Genomic DNA, 13,676 nt, shown 5'->3' on the forward strand with positions numbered 1-13,676 from the left:
CCGAGTAGTGTAAAACCATGGAATTTACTTTGAAGTAACTTTAAAAAAAGATTAGCATGCTATGATGACAAAAGGTATCTTTCAGATGACTTTCAGCAGTCAGCAGCTGGCATTTTTAAATGCCTCCTGGCTCTAGGATGCTGCAGGACTGCTGTTTAAACTTTGTAAGAACTCTAAGTATGTGTAAAATTCTGCAGATTAAATTGATCCTTATGATCTCTCAACCAATGAATAGCATGACCTGTGGATTAATACTGTAATAAATCTCTACTTGTATGCTTTATTCTTTTTGTCCTTAGTTCAGGTATTTTTTGTAGCATTCATTAGAGCTACAGCTTCATTTTATATACTTCCCTGGGAATAGAAAGAAGAGGAGTTCTTTCAGTGGTGCTGTGCTGGTGCTGGAAAGTGTAATGTGTAGAGGCAGTCTGGGCCTTTGCAAGTATAAAACCCAAGTACAAGAAGTGTAAGTTTAGCCTTACCGAGAATATGTCAGAGGCATTGGGTCCACTGCTAACCTGTGGTTACTTTGTACCCTTCCTAGTATGGACTTGGCTATTAGAACTGAATATATTTAATTCCAGGAAGGTATGCTTTGATGACAAGAATGGTTATGTGGTATAAAACTGGAGTACCTACTGCTATTATTTGCTTGCCCCTTTTGTTGCTTTCGTTGTAGGACTGGAAGTCCAGCCAGCACACATCTGTGTTATTTCCTCTGTTAATTTGGTTGAGTTCATTAGCTTTTCCCTTACAGGAGTCATTAGGAGTCAGGCTTTGCATATACTTCCTTTGGGGTCAAGAGAAAACCATTCATCTGGACCCCAGGGATTTGACCTCCAGAGAAGAGGTAACCTTGCCTGATGCAGCAGTGGTTGCGCTCCCCCTTAATGACTGAGGACTGTATCAGAAGTTCGCTGTGGGACCTGAGGAGAAGAGTAAGGGTCATGGCAGCAGCAGTAGCATTTAAAACAGAGCGGGAAGTAACTCAAGTGTTAGGAGGACGAGGCTAGTCTGTAATATAAAAGGTGAGAAATCATTCCATTTCATTGCAACTGTTTTTTTCCAGTACTAAAATAGAATGAGTGCATCACATAAGATGTCTGTTAGGACTATTCACTATCTGCACAGTGCCTTATGTTTTGGTTCTTGAGAAAAAGCACTTCTTATCTCACCACAGAAAACTTGTGGCAAGCTAGTAGATGCTTTGAAATATTTAGTTAATTATCATAGAATCACAGAATGGTCAGGGTTGGAAGGGACCTGTGGAAATCATCTAGTCCAACCCCCATCCTTTTTTTTTTTTTGAAAAAAAAAAAACAACAAAAAAACCCGTGGAACTGTGGAGTCTTCTACTGTTTACTTTTGGGAATAGAGTTAAGGTGTACATACAAGACGCAAAAATCTGTCACTGCGTGCCTGCTTACTGGCACATGTGAATATCGGCTTAATCTTTTTGTCTTAAAAAACCCAACCAACTGAATGTGTACAGAAAGACTAGCCTGTTCCCTGCGCTTTCTACGTCATTGTACATGAACACCAGGGCTAAGTTAGGAAGAACTGAAAGTATCACCTTCGTTGTCACATACAGCAGCTATCTTGCTGAAAGGAAACAGACGTAGGTGATAGGGACTTTTCTTAGAGCCAAAAAGTTAGGAAGTTTCTGTTTATATTCCAAGATGAATGTGTTTATAACATGGCAAACCAAGTCTCTAGCAATTTCTTTTTGAAATTTTAAAGATCCCGAGTCTTTAAAGTGATAAGCCTTGGGATGTCCTTCAGTTTTCTGGTATCAAAGTACAATTTTTAGCTTTTGCTTAAATTATTGTGACATTAAAAAAAAAGAGCTTGCTATGAATTTTAATATTAGGCACTTGTATGTGTGTATATATCTGAAATAATCCTTTGTCTAGGACCACATGTAGACCTTGTGCTTTTTCTTGTTCCTATGTAGTTTGCAAAATGATGCCTAGTGCATCTTTGATCGTTTTGAAATGCAGTTATAATCTTTTTGTATAAACTTGTTTCAGTGCAGACACTCCCCTACATCTCTTGATTGTTCACGATAGAAATTTAAAAATACTTGTCAACACTTGAGCCATATTTGGTCTTAGTTTTGCACTCTTCACAGCATATGGACTGTCAGTTTCAGTTTTGCTGTAGCAGTTCACTTAAGTTCTCAGTTTAATTTATAAAAAGTGGCTGAATGCACTCTTGGCAAATGTAGATTGATGCTTGATAACCAGCTCTACCTCATCCATTCTCAGTGCTATACAAGGCATCATATTGTTTCATCTTCAAAGCGGTTTCCTTTTTTCCCATGGATTCATTCTGTTTAGAGGAGTACAGCATGTCTCTCTTCAACTTGAGAGATCCACGTATGAAAGGCTTAGTATACCTGACACTTCCCAACGTGCAGAATTGTAGAGACCCATTCCTGTGCCATTGATCCTTCTCAAAACACACGGGTAGCTCTAGAAGCAACCGTGCACTGATGCAATATTACCTGGACAGTGCTAGACTAACCAACTGTATTGGTTTGATGGGAGGGTCTGCCCTAACTGTATTTTTTTGAAAGGGTGCATGAAAAAGGAAAAAAAAAAATATCCCATTTCCAGTAATGATTCAGTCTAGATTAGCAACTCTAGGAAGACTGATTGAGGGTTAGAAGATGTGAGCACCATCATGCTGTTTTAGCAGCTAGAGACGTCTCTTTTTTTGTTGAAATAATGCTGTAGGCACTTGTACTGAGCTTAGGTGGTTGGTTATTCCAGCACCTGAAGAGCCGTGGACTTTGGTACCCATCACTGCACCTTGTACGTGAGATTTGACTTAGGTTGATTAAGATAGAAGTAAACCTGACTCATCTGTATGCACCAGTGGATGCAAAATTAAATCTAAACATGGTACATGTAATAAGTAAATTAGACTAAGTAGAGTTTAAAAAGCTTATAGAAAAGGGAGGGTAGTGTTGGTATTTGAAAAATGTCACACTGTTTAAACCTTATGCTATAACTTTAAGGCTTCGTGAATTATTTTGTGACACAAAAAAGCAGTGTGTCTGAGAGGGAAGTTATTTCACAGAAGTTAAGACAAAGTACATATTCTTTACTTTGTTTATATTATTTTCCTTGGGAACCAAATATTTTTGTGAATTAGTTAAAAGGAGAAAAGACTTCAGTCCCAAACACAGCTTTATGTGCTGCACATACCAAAAAAGTCCATTTAAAATCACACAAGGGGGCCTGGCTTTCAATGACAGGAGGCAGGAAATTTAATGTTCTGGCTGAAATTCCATCTCCAGTTCATAGTCTTGCAGCCTGATGTTGTAGCATATGTGGTGTGCTTGACCCTTTAGTTCTTTCTCCAGTAAAAATGACACAGGCCTTCAGAGGAGTTTCAGCTAAGTTTGTCTGATTTGTAGCTTTGCAATTTTGAGTGCTTAAATATCAAAAGTCAAGGTTCTTGGAAAGCATGTAAAGGACCTTATTTAAGTTAGGTGATCTTTCAATTTTTTTTCCTACATCTGATGGCTATTTACTTTTTCATGAATGTAAGCTAACTACTCTGTCTGACTGCGGTGATCAGAGACCTAGGATTTCCAGAAAAACACTAAACAATAGAAGATATTTTTTTTAACGTACTTTTTGGGTTGGTTATTCCAAGTTAGCCCCACAGAATGCAAGGGGCCCTGTGGCATGGCTTCAGTTTGATAAGAAGTTAAATGCTGCTGTACATGGTCATAACACTTGTTCTGAGGACAGGAGGAAGTTTTAATTACTGAATTTGTGTATGTTTTCTTGTGGCTGTATGCCTGATATGATTTGACTAATTCCCCCAAAATGCATCTTTTTAAAGAGACTGATTTCCTATCATGTATGTGTGCAGAATTAGAATAATAAGTAAGAGGGGGTTCAGGTGGGTCCTTGCTTTACAGAAAGGTGGAATTTATTCTCAAAAAGCTTCAGTAAAAAGCTCAGTTGTGGGAAACAGAAAGCTGACAAAAATGTTGGCTTATGGAGGACAGAAGCTGTCCTTACAGGCCGCCTCCTCAGGAGGGAAGTGCTGGCAGATCAGTTAAAGGAAAAACCTACTGTGGGTTGGTGGTGACCAGGTGAGTTAAACACATTGGGGACAACTCTACAGAGAAAGTCTCTCCTTTTACCAAAAGCAGACGAGCAATCAAAGTTTTGTAAGCACTGCATTGTGCTGAAGGCACAGGGAAACTGCTAGATGCATTTGCACTTTGTGGTTAGGTGGGGAGAGAAGGGTGGATTCTCACAGAGAAGAAAGTTCAGACGTAAAAAGTACTATAATCAGAGACACTAAAGAAATCCTCCTGTAAAGACAGAAGCTAAGACTTTGAAAATATGAGTCTAACTTTAGGTGCACAGCCTATATTTATGCATGCAGGTGCTAGATCAGAAGTGATGAGCAACCAGTTATTTCAGTGAGAGCTTCTGGATGCGTAAGCTTTTGAATTCTTTTGAATTCTTGTTCTTAAATGCCTGTGTATGAGCTTAACAGCTCATGGCTAAACCCTCCCCCTGCCCCCTCCCTTCTTTCTTTTTTTTAATTCTTTTTTTTTTTTAATCTTGGGTACACAAGCTGTATGTTGGATTTAATTCTTTTTTTCCCCTCTCGTAGGAGGATGATCGACTTGTTTCATCACTTCAGAGCCTGTAATAGTGCACAAGGAACCTTTTTTATTTATTATCTAAATATGTTGTGTTCTGAGGAAGGCTTGCTAAATATCTTTCTCGTGGTAACCTCTTCCTCCTTTGAATGTCTCAAGGATACAAGAAAGTAAGATAAGAGACAGATAAATGTTGAACTGCAAACAGCAAGCTCCATTGTCTCCTTCCTTCTCCCTTCCCTGCATGTGTGGGGCACATGCATGCAGGTGGTGTGGGGTATGCTGTGGGGTTTTTTGGGGGGAGGGATCAGTGTCTTGACACTCATTGTAAGCCTACTGGACCATTTGCCATTGTCTCGAGCAGAAAAGAAAAACATTCTTGAACTGCAATCCCTGCAATTCTGGTATTGTTGCTTTCTGATGTCCTGGAAATATGTCTAGGTTAATCAGAATGAGAAGGTGCAAGCTTCTCAACTATTATTGTATGAGCAGGAGAACTGAATACTGTCTTGAGGACTAGATTTTCCTGTTACTTACATGTATGAAGAGATGCAGTCCAAATAAATACTGTGACGCTGGCCCTTTAACTTTTTGTCTGGGATTTTTTTTCTTATATATTTTCTAGTAAATTCAGTTGGTTGTAGTGCTCCGTTCCCCCCTCCTTCACTCTGGACCCCAGGAAACATCCTCTGGAATTAACAAGTGTTTTGTAGTTTCACTTCCTCATTTAACTTTACTTATCAGCCACCCAAACCATTCAGAAACTGAGTTGTACAAGAAAATTCCTTTAATATTTGCTTTTGCACACCAGTATTAATAGGGGATCTTGGTGTGTTCTGTAATTGCCAATAAAGTGTTTGAGCATCCTCAGATGTAAATGGACATTGCAGCACAGCTGGAGTGCTGAGGCTTGGAAAAGCAGTCTGAAACAGCTCAAACCTAGTATTCCTTGTGCAGAATTTAAACAAAGTTTGTACTATGAGAGGTGTTTGTGTGCTATAACTTTTGCTCTCAGTAGGTCCTTGTGTCTGTTTACACACTTGAAAAAATGAAGCAAATGGGTTATTTATCGAGAATCTTGCAGGCATATAATCTGTGGGCCGCTACTGCTGGTGTCTTTGTGTGGAAGGTGAGAATGACCTTATTTAAGTAAGAGGCTCCTTGTCAGGGGCTACAGCTTACTTCTAGACAGAGCTGAGTAGATAGTATGTTAAAAATGCTGTCGTTATGTATAGAGCCTTCTGCTCTTAACAGAAGTGTTATTGGAGAGATGCTGTTTCTCTTGCTTGTGTCAGCAACAAGGTACTTTCTTCTGTGCCTGTGTGCTAATTTATACTCTTGCTAGTTTGCCGTATCCCAGGTTCTTATCTCCACTGAAACTAGGCGCTACTTAGAATCCAAATGGTTGTGACTTCAGATTATAAATGCAGATTTTTTGTTAGGCCTTCTTTGCTTTCTGTTTTTTTCTACTAATATAATTACAGGAAAAATGGTTATCAAGGTCAGTTTGTATAGATATACTGGGAGTGTTTTCCGGTTCCAACAAACTAAGCTTATTTCCTGAAGTATTTCAAACCCTTCATACGTATGGGTTGCAATAATGTCTTGTTGCTATGTGCCTGCAGTTGAAGCCTTCCTTACAGTAATCTGTTTCTAGCAGCAGGCAAGCAAGTGAACATTAAATTTTGATTGAGTGGAATGACAGGAAAGGGATAAATCCAGCCTGCTGACCATAGGAGCTGTTGGGTGTAAAGAATTAAAGGAAGACAAATCTTGCCATATTCTTTTCCATGCCAGCACTTAAATGTTTGGAATGCAACAAATGGTTTTCATTACAGCTCCTTCCTGAGTTAGTGCATGTTAATTCTTGTTTGCCCTTATAAAATAAGCCATGCCTGTACATGCCTTTTTAGAAGGAGGAGCCAGTGAATCAATCAATGCCACAACTTAGAGGGAAGAAGAAACAGAGGTAGATCTGTTGCATTTCTTGGCTTTTGGTCCCGAGTTCCAATGAGTAAGCATGCCATGGCAATGAGGAAGCTTGCCCTCTCCTCTGTGTATATCTGACACTTTGTAAAGCAAGATTATTTTAATCCTGTAATGGCTAACACTTCTAAAGAAAATACATAATTTTTTATTAAAGAACTGAATTGTTTGTATTCGTTGAAAAGCAGAAGATAAATTGAGTTACAGACACTTTTTCCTGTGCTTTTCAGCAACTGAGGAGCAGGGGAGAAAAGTGGCCTTTAGAGGAAGAACTTTGGCTTTCCTTCTTTCAATCAAGCTATTTTTTTCCTAGCCACTTGAGCCCTTCTGGTCTCTCATGAAAATGTTTGAGTTTTGTTCTGAAATGTGCTTGCTTCACCTGCATGGTCTGACTTTCAGTATTTGTGGTTTGCTCCCTGGCAACATTCGTTCACCTGCTGTCCAAAAATATACTCATACAGCCCAAATTAAACATCCAACTCGTTCTGTTTTAGTGTTTAATTTATTTTGTTTGGTGCAATCAATGTGTTAGATATTTAATGGAAATGGAAGGTTACTGCTCAGAGGTACTTGGGTGAGGTGGTTTTATAGATTTTTAAATTTGATTTTTTTGGTGGTGTGGTGTTTGTTTTTGTTTTTTTTACCAAGTGGTTGTCTATGAACTAACTTCAAAAACAATTCCATTTAATCTGGTAATCATTCTCAGGGTTATCAACTTGTAGTATCTCATATTGTAGTTTTGAACATACTGTCTTTTCCAGTTCTGCACAGTTGAAGCTAATGAAAACAGCTGGGGGAAATGAGGAAACTTCCAGTCCTCCCACTGTAGCTAATTATGCCAGTTGTGGCAGAAGGGTACATTGGCTTGTTGTCTTGCAGCCAGAAGCCTTCACATTAGTCACTTAGAGAGTGCTGGGTGTGATAGATGACTGTTAAACATTCAAGAACTAAAGATTGGGTTGTGTCCTCCTTGAAATGAGTGGTTTAAAACTTTTTAACTTCTGCAGAAAGCTGAGTGAATGAAAAGATCTCAACTTTCTTTTATTAGGCACAAGAGTCACCTTCTTCCGGCATTAGAAACTATACAAATATGGAAGCTCTGTCTCTCTTGACGTTGCTTCAATGCATCTGTGGATGATGTCTGCAATGTTATTATTTTGCTTTCCTGGACTCCCTTTAGAGTCCAACTATGTGGTCTGGCTTTTGCTCTGATACCTCTCTTACTTTTGCACACTGAAGGTGCTACGGCTGTGATTCTAGTTTCTCTATCCTCCTGCTTCTCTGCCTGTGTTCTTCATTGGGCTTCTCCAGTATATTCATTTGTTGCTATCTCAGTGTTTGTGTTGTAGTGTTCTGGGTCCTCAGAGCTCTTACGCTTTACTTACTCATTTGGTCTGTCATCCTAAATGCGCTTTTCACACCTACTTTTCTTAACCACTTAATGCATTGCCTTTGGCAACGTTTAGGCTACCATGCAGGGGTGTCTTGTGGTTATTTGTTGCTTTTTAAATGGCAAGCAGTGACATTTAAAGCTGAGTAAATAGCAAGGCAGCCTTTTTCTGGCTTTCCTGTGCAGTAACTAGTGGTTTATTTATATTAGACCTACATATTGAAAGACCATTGGCTTTCATAGTAGCATTGAAAACTCTTTGCAATTCCCTTCAGTCTTTCCCCTCAGACTTGGCAATACTTGGAGTCTTTGTTTCTGAGTAATAACTGCTGGAATCACGTGAATTTGATGTGCCTTTTGTCTAAAAGCTTCTAGTTCTCATATTAGTGTGTTCAAACCTGTATTTTGAATTTTGAAGGCTAAAATCTGACTGCTGAAGTTTAGTCTTGAAATTTCTTGAAGTCTCTTGAAATGAAGCATGTAATGCTATGTATACCTACCATTATATGCTGAGTTTCATTCCATTCCTCATTTCATATGCTTGAGTTGGATAATGTAACTGCAGGTGTCTCTTACAAGGAAGCAGTCCTATTATCCTATTCTTAAATTAAAATAGCATGTTTCCCTGTGACCTGACTGTTGTGTGGGAAAGGGTTATATACTGCTGCTTTTGCATTTCGTAGCGTTAAGCTATAACATCAGAAGCCTTCTCAATGCTCCTTGATCCAGAAAGCACCTGTGCTTGGCTGAGCTTCTGGGTAACTTGTTCTTCTAACAAGCTGCTGCCCTCTTTCTTCGTAAGGTTTGGGAGAAGTGTAACAAATGCAGTTTTGCTTGACTTCTAGCAACAAAAGTATGAGCTCTTACCATGGATAAATTTGTAGGAAGTGAATATTTTTGTGAGGTAAATGGTCTTCTAAACCAGTGTTCAATTTGCTGCGTTAAGTTGTAGTAAATGCCAAAATAAACAACCTAAAGCAGTTACTTTTAGACTCTGGCAACCAGGTAAACTGACTGGTGGTGTCCTGTTACATGACAAAAAGTTAGCAGTAGGAATAATAGGTAGCTGTTTCACTGCAACCTGATGATACAGAGTTTGAAAAGGTCTGAACACTGCTCCATTTAGCTGTGAGGTCTTTTTATGAAATGTAGTGTCCTTTTCTTTCATTGTTGGAGCCCGATCAGATCCCTGCTCCAATTGCTTGTACGCTTATGCAATGGCTGTTGTTGTTGTAGGAGAATAATGCTTTGAGATGATGTGTGTGCTGTAGCCTTACTGTACCAGCACTGAAATGTTTCAGGGACAAAACAAAATCCAGTATTCTCTTTGGGAGGGGTGCACTTACTGTCCTTCAGGATGTTCTTACCACAGAGTTGGTTTGTGCTACTAAGAGATTGAGAACGAGTACTGTTCTTTCAGTTGCATTGGCAATTACGAAATAATGTACATAATTTTGTGTCTGTTCCAAAAAGGCATTGTTGAAGGTCTCTGAAGAAAAAAATAGGCCATCACGCTGGCTGTGTTTGCATTATCAGCCGGAATGACCGGAAGAATTGAATTACTTCTGTGACACCGAGGGAGCACTGAACTCTGGTGCTTGCCTTAGGGACAATTCAGGACTCTGCATGCAAATGTTACTTGCTGGCCAGCTAAAAACTGAGATCAACTAGAGTCTTAAAGATGTCTATAGGAAAATCTTAGTTCAATTGTTCACTTGATGGTTAGCCTGCTGTGCTTCATAGAATTGTGCTAGAAAATAGAGCCAAAACCAGAACTCACATCTCTAATAAATGAGGTCTGAGCACTTGCCAGGTGGCAGTTTTGGATAGGAGGCCTGGTGGGTTTTGTGTATGTGCTACAGTCGGGTTTCATTCTTGCTCTTGCAGCTCATGCATGCTGTGTCCTACGTGTGTGTCAGTTTTCACCCAGCCCATATTAGAATCCAGTCCTTGCAGTTCAGATGGGTGAATGACCCTGCAAGCCAATTTGGCTGGAAGCGTTCTGGGGAAATAGTTACATTAGATGCACTTAACTAATATGGCAGCAATGGACCAAATCAGTAGGCTACTTTACTGAAAAGGAAAGTATAAGCATGCTCAAAATAGTAGCCAGCTACTGTCACGTTTCAGTATGTATGTCGATACTCTGATGGGTTGCTTGTTTTATTTATTAGCATTTCTGGAGTAATTACTGTCATGGTATGGCACAGTTCAACCCTAACCAAAATAGAAAGCCAGGCCAGTGATTCCCTTCCCCCGGCATTCTCTTGCCAATGAATTCAAGTATGGCAGTGCTATATGGATGGTCTGTTATTGCCCAGTCAGAAAGGTGAAACGGTTTGAGATAATTGATGTGTCATTTTATAATTGGGTTATTGAGCTAGGTGCTTTAGTGCCTTCTGTTCCAGGTTGGTCAATATTGTTCTGATTTAAACATAACTGGATGAGAAGTGGTGCTCACGCTGTTCCAGGGAGGCTGGAAGTATATAAGAATTTAATGTAGAAACCTTATTCACCGTTTTTTCCCTTAAGCATGCTAGCAACTTGTAATTTTTTTAAAAAAATAAAAATTGAATTACATTAAGCAATGTTGGTGGTTTTTTTTTTTTTTCTTGAGTGCTCTATAAGGTCACCTAGCTCCCTTAGGGGTTCAAATAAAAGCAATGAGAAAGATCAAAGTTGGAAAAGCTCAAAGGAGCATTGTTTCCAACATTAAGTACGGTTGGCTGCAGCTCTGTCTAGTTGGTCTTGAAAATCTCCAAGGATGGAGATTGCATAGCCTCTGAGTGACCTGTTCCAGTCCTGCTCTGCTCTCCTGACACACGAACTCCTAGCATAGGAACCAGGTTGTTTTGGATCTCTGACTTGCACCAGCCTGCAATTTCTAGTTTCCAGTGCGGTCATCTGATCAACTCCCTTCCCCCCCAGCTGCAGCGCCTGGGCTATAGCTGTCCTAAACATTTGATTTTTATCATCATTGGTGTGTTAAGTCTTGTTTGCCTTGATTTTTGGAGAGGGGCCAGCAGGCATTTTATTTTGCAAAATGATATGCACTAAGCACAAATTTCTGAGTAATTAAATTATCTTGACTTCAGCCCAAGAGAATAGTTTGATAGAAAATTTTACTACTTAAGAACAGGACAGTCCATTTTAAAATGTCAGTCAGATTACTCTCTAGAGTTCAAGAGATTTCCGTGTCTAATTGTAAAATACAAATACTTTTTGCCTGGAAATATTCAATGTGAGGAAGCATTCTGTTTCTCTGTACTTTATTTTTAAATCCTTTCCTGTATATCATTGCACTCTTTCTCCTGCTGTCAGACTAATGCAAAAGATATGAAGCAGCGTCTTGAAGTAGTCATAAGAACACAAAATTGCTAAAGATTGGAGGATTTCCTAGACCCAGGCACCTTTTCTGAGATTGCCTCCTTTGATATGAGAAGGTAGTTGATATCTAAAATCTGGGACAGATTGGAGCTAATTAATCATCTTTGAAGAACATTTTAGTACAAAGAAGTAACTCTTGTACTCGCCCTTTGCCTTGATTGTTGCTCAAGGACAAAAGGTGGATGCACAGCACCGTGACCAGGTTCCTATTTGAAAGGAGAAAAGCAGATGCTGAGGGTGAGGATGCTTTGGTCCCGCTCTGTCCATGTGCTGCCTCTGCACTTCCCACCTTGTCCAGCAGTCGACAGAGCTTCTGCCAGAGAGAGGGGTCAGATCCTGGGCTGCCGGTGAGATGTGCTGCTCCTTGTACATGGGCTGGCATGAACCCGGTTCCCGGGGATGGGCAGTGGAGCCAAGGGGAGCAGTGGAGCCCCCACGCTGCTTTGTGGTGCCCCCTCCCGGTAAGCTCTGTGACAGTTAAAATTGGTTTGTGCATCATCTGCCCGAACAATTTAGCCTCGATAAATAGTAACCTGTGAAACTTGCTTTTCTGCTGGAAAAGCTTTTCAAAACTAACTGATGAGCTCAGAAAAAGACAGGGCTTGGCTGTAAGGAAGAAGCTCTTCTTTTGGAGACCGTCAGGAGGTGAGCCATGAGCCCCGGACTTACTAGTAGAGTCCAGCTTATGTGTGCCCCTTCCTTGCTATAGCATAGATTGAGGAGATCAGCAACATCCACGCTGCGTGGCGTGTGGTTCACCTGCGCCTTGTGCCCCAGGCTCTAAGACACAAAGCAGCCCAGCAAAATACAAGCAAGTTCAAACTTTCTGAAATCACAAGAGTGGCAAATACGATTTTTATTTTAACATAATAGTGGCATATGTTTTGTCCAGGTGAATGACACAAGAAAGTGCAAAGCCTCTTGAGAGAGAGTTGGAGAGCTGTCTGGCACAGGGGAGCAAAGTTGGTGCAGCCTGCTGCTGTGTTACATGCTAGGACCAGGCTTGGGAGCAAATTATCCTGTCTGTTTCGCTTGGATTTTCTTGAGAAAAGTCACTGCACTGCTGCCAGGTTTTCGTTCCAGAATGAGCTAGTCTCTTTGCTTTGTTGCTGGTGAGGGGATTGGGGCTGGGAGTGAAACAAGAAGCTACTCAAATGTGGTGTAGCTGCTGTTGTGGTGTAAAGGGTCTATACATAAAGCATAAGCCTAGTGTTGCTGTAGTGATTATTTGAGAAGCAGTGGAGCTGCTGTGTCTCAAGCCTGGGTTATATTACTTAGCATCATTTGGTTGTTGCTTTTTTTCACTGTCTCTTGTAGCATTTATTTTATACTTAATATAGGTTCCTTCTCATGAGAGCTACCGCTTGATGGAGTCGATGTAGTACTGACCGCAGTGGGAATCAGGTTGCTGATTAAGAATTGTAGATACAGCAGTGAAAAAGCGTAACTTACAGCAACATGTTGTAATATTTTTCTTTGATGTGGCTTCAGTTTAGGGAATTGATATCTGGGAACTTGATCAGGCTCTGTGACCTACACTTGGATGCTTAGGCCTCTCTTTGTCGACTTGTTCTGCTTGGGAGCCAGCTTGTCATACTTTTTGCCCTTATTTTCCTCACACTGAAATGAAAGGGTGATACTATATTGTAGGTGTGTTTGAAGGTTCTCTTTGAATACCAGTATTTGAATACCATAGAGTTAATGCAGTTGTGGCCGTTGCATGCACTTTAACATAAATGCACTGGTGCAGGTGGTCAAGCGAGACATCTCCAGCCTCTCTTGATCTGCAAACTGTGTTTGACTAACAGTTAAGAAAAAAAAGTTTTTCATGTGTAGCTGAGCTAAGGACACTTGTGTAATGATGAATTTTACATTCCTGACAATATATGACATTAATTAATTACAAATGCTTTGTCTTTTCAGTACATCAACTGTGGTAACCTGGAACAGCTATTAGACAGTAACCAGCATCTGCCCTGGACAGTGAGGGTGAAACTGGCATATGACATTGCTATGGGAATCAGTTATCTTCACTATAAAGGCATTTTCCACCGAGACCTTACATCTAAGGTACCGTTTATAAAATGAAGGGAACATTCTAATGAAGGTACTCTCACTGGGTGTTTGATTATTTCTCCTCCATCCAGCGGAGAACTGCTATTATGTGAGGTGTGGTCTAAGACATTTTGAGAAACAAATTGAAATGCACTTTATAGCATTGAAACTTTCCTCAAAACACATTGATAGTTTATATGGGAACTGGAGAAATAACTATCC

At 40.1% G+C, this 13,676-nt stretch overlaps 1 protein-coding gene across 1 annotated transcript in view; it reads left to right on the forward strand.

Moving 5' to 3' along the window:
- Nucleotides 1–13,676, forward strand: part of TESK2 (testis-specific kinase 2) — a 73,515-nt gene that overhangs the window by 37,730 nt on the left and 22,109 nt on the right. Inside the window, exon 4 of the mRNA XM_009884665.1 lies at nucleotides 13,323–13,469. Coding sequence (XP_009882967.1) covers nucleotides 13,323–13,469 — 147 coding nt within the window. The remainder of the gene's footprint in view (nucleotides 1–13,322; nucleotides 13,470–13,676) is intronic.

Source organism: Charadrius vociferus, unplaced genomic scaffold (assembly GCF_000708025.1).
Source record: "Charadrius vociferus isolate BGI_N301 unplaced genomic scaffold, ASM70802v2 scaffold163, whole genome shotgun sequence".
In the NCBI taxonomy this organism is placed as follows: domain Eukaryota; kingdom Metazoa; phylum Chordata; class Aves; order Charadriiformes; family Charadriidae; genus Charadrius; species Charadrius vociferus.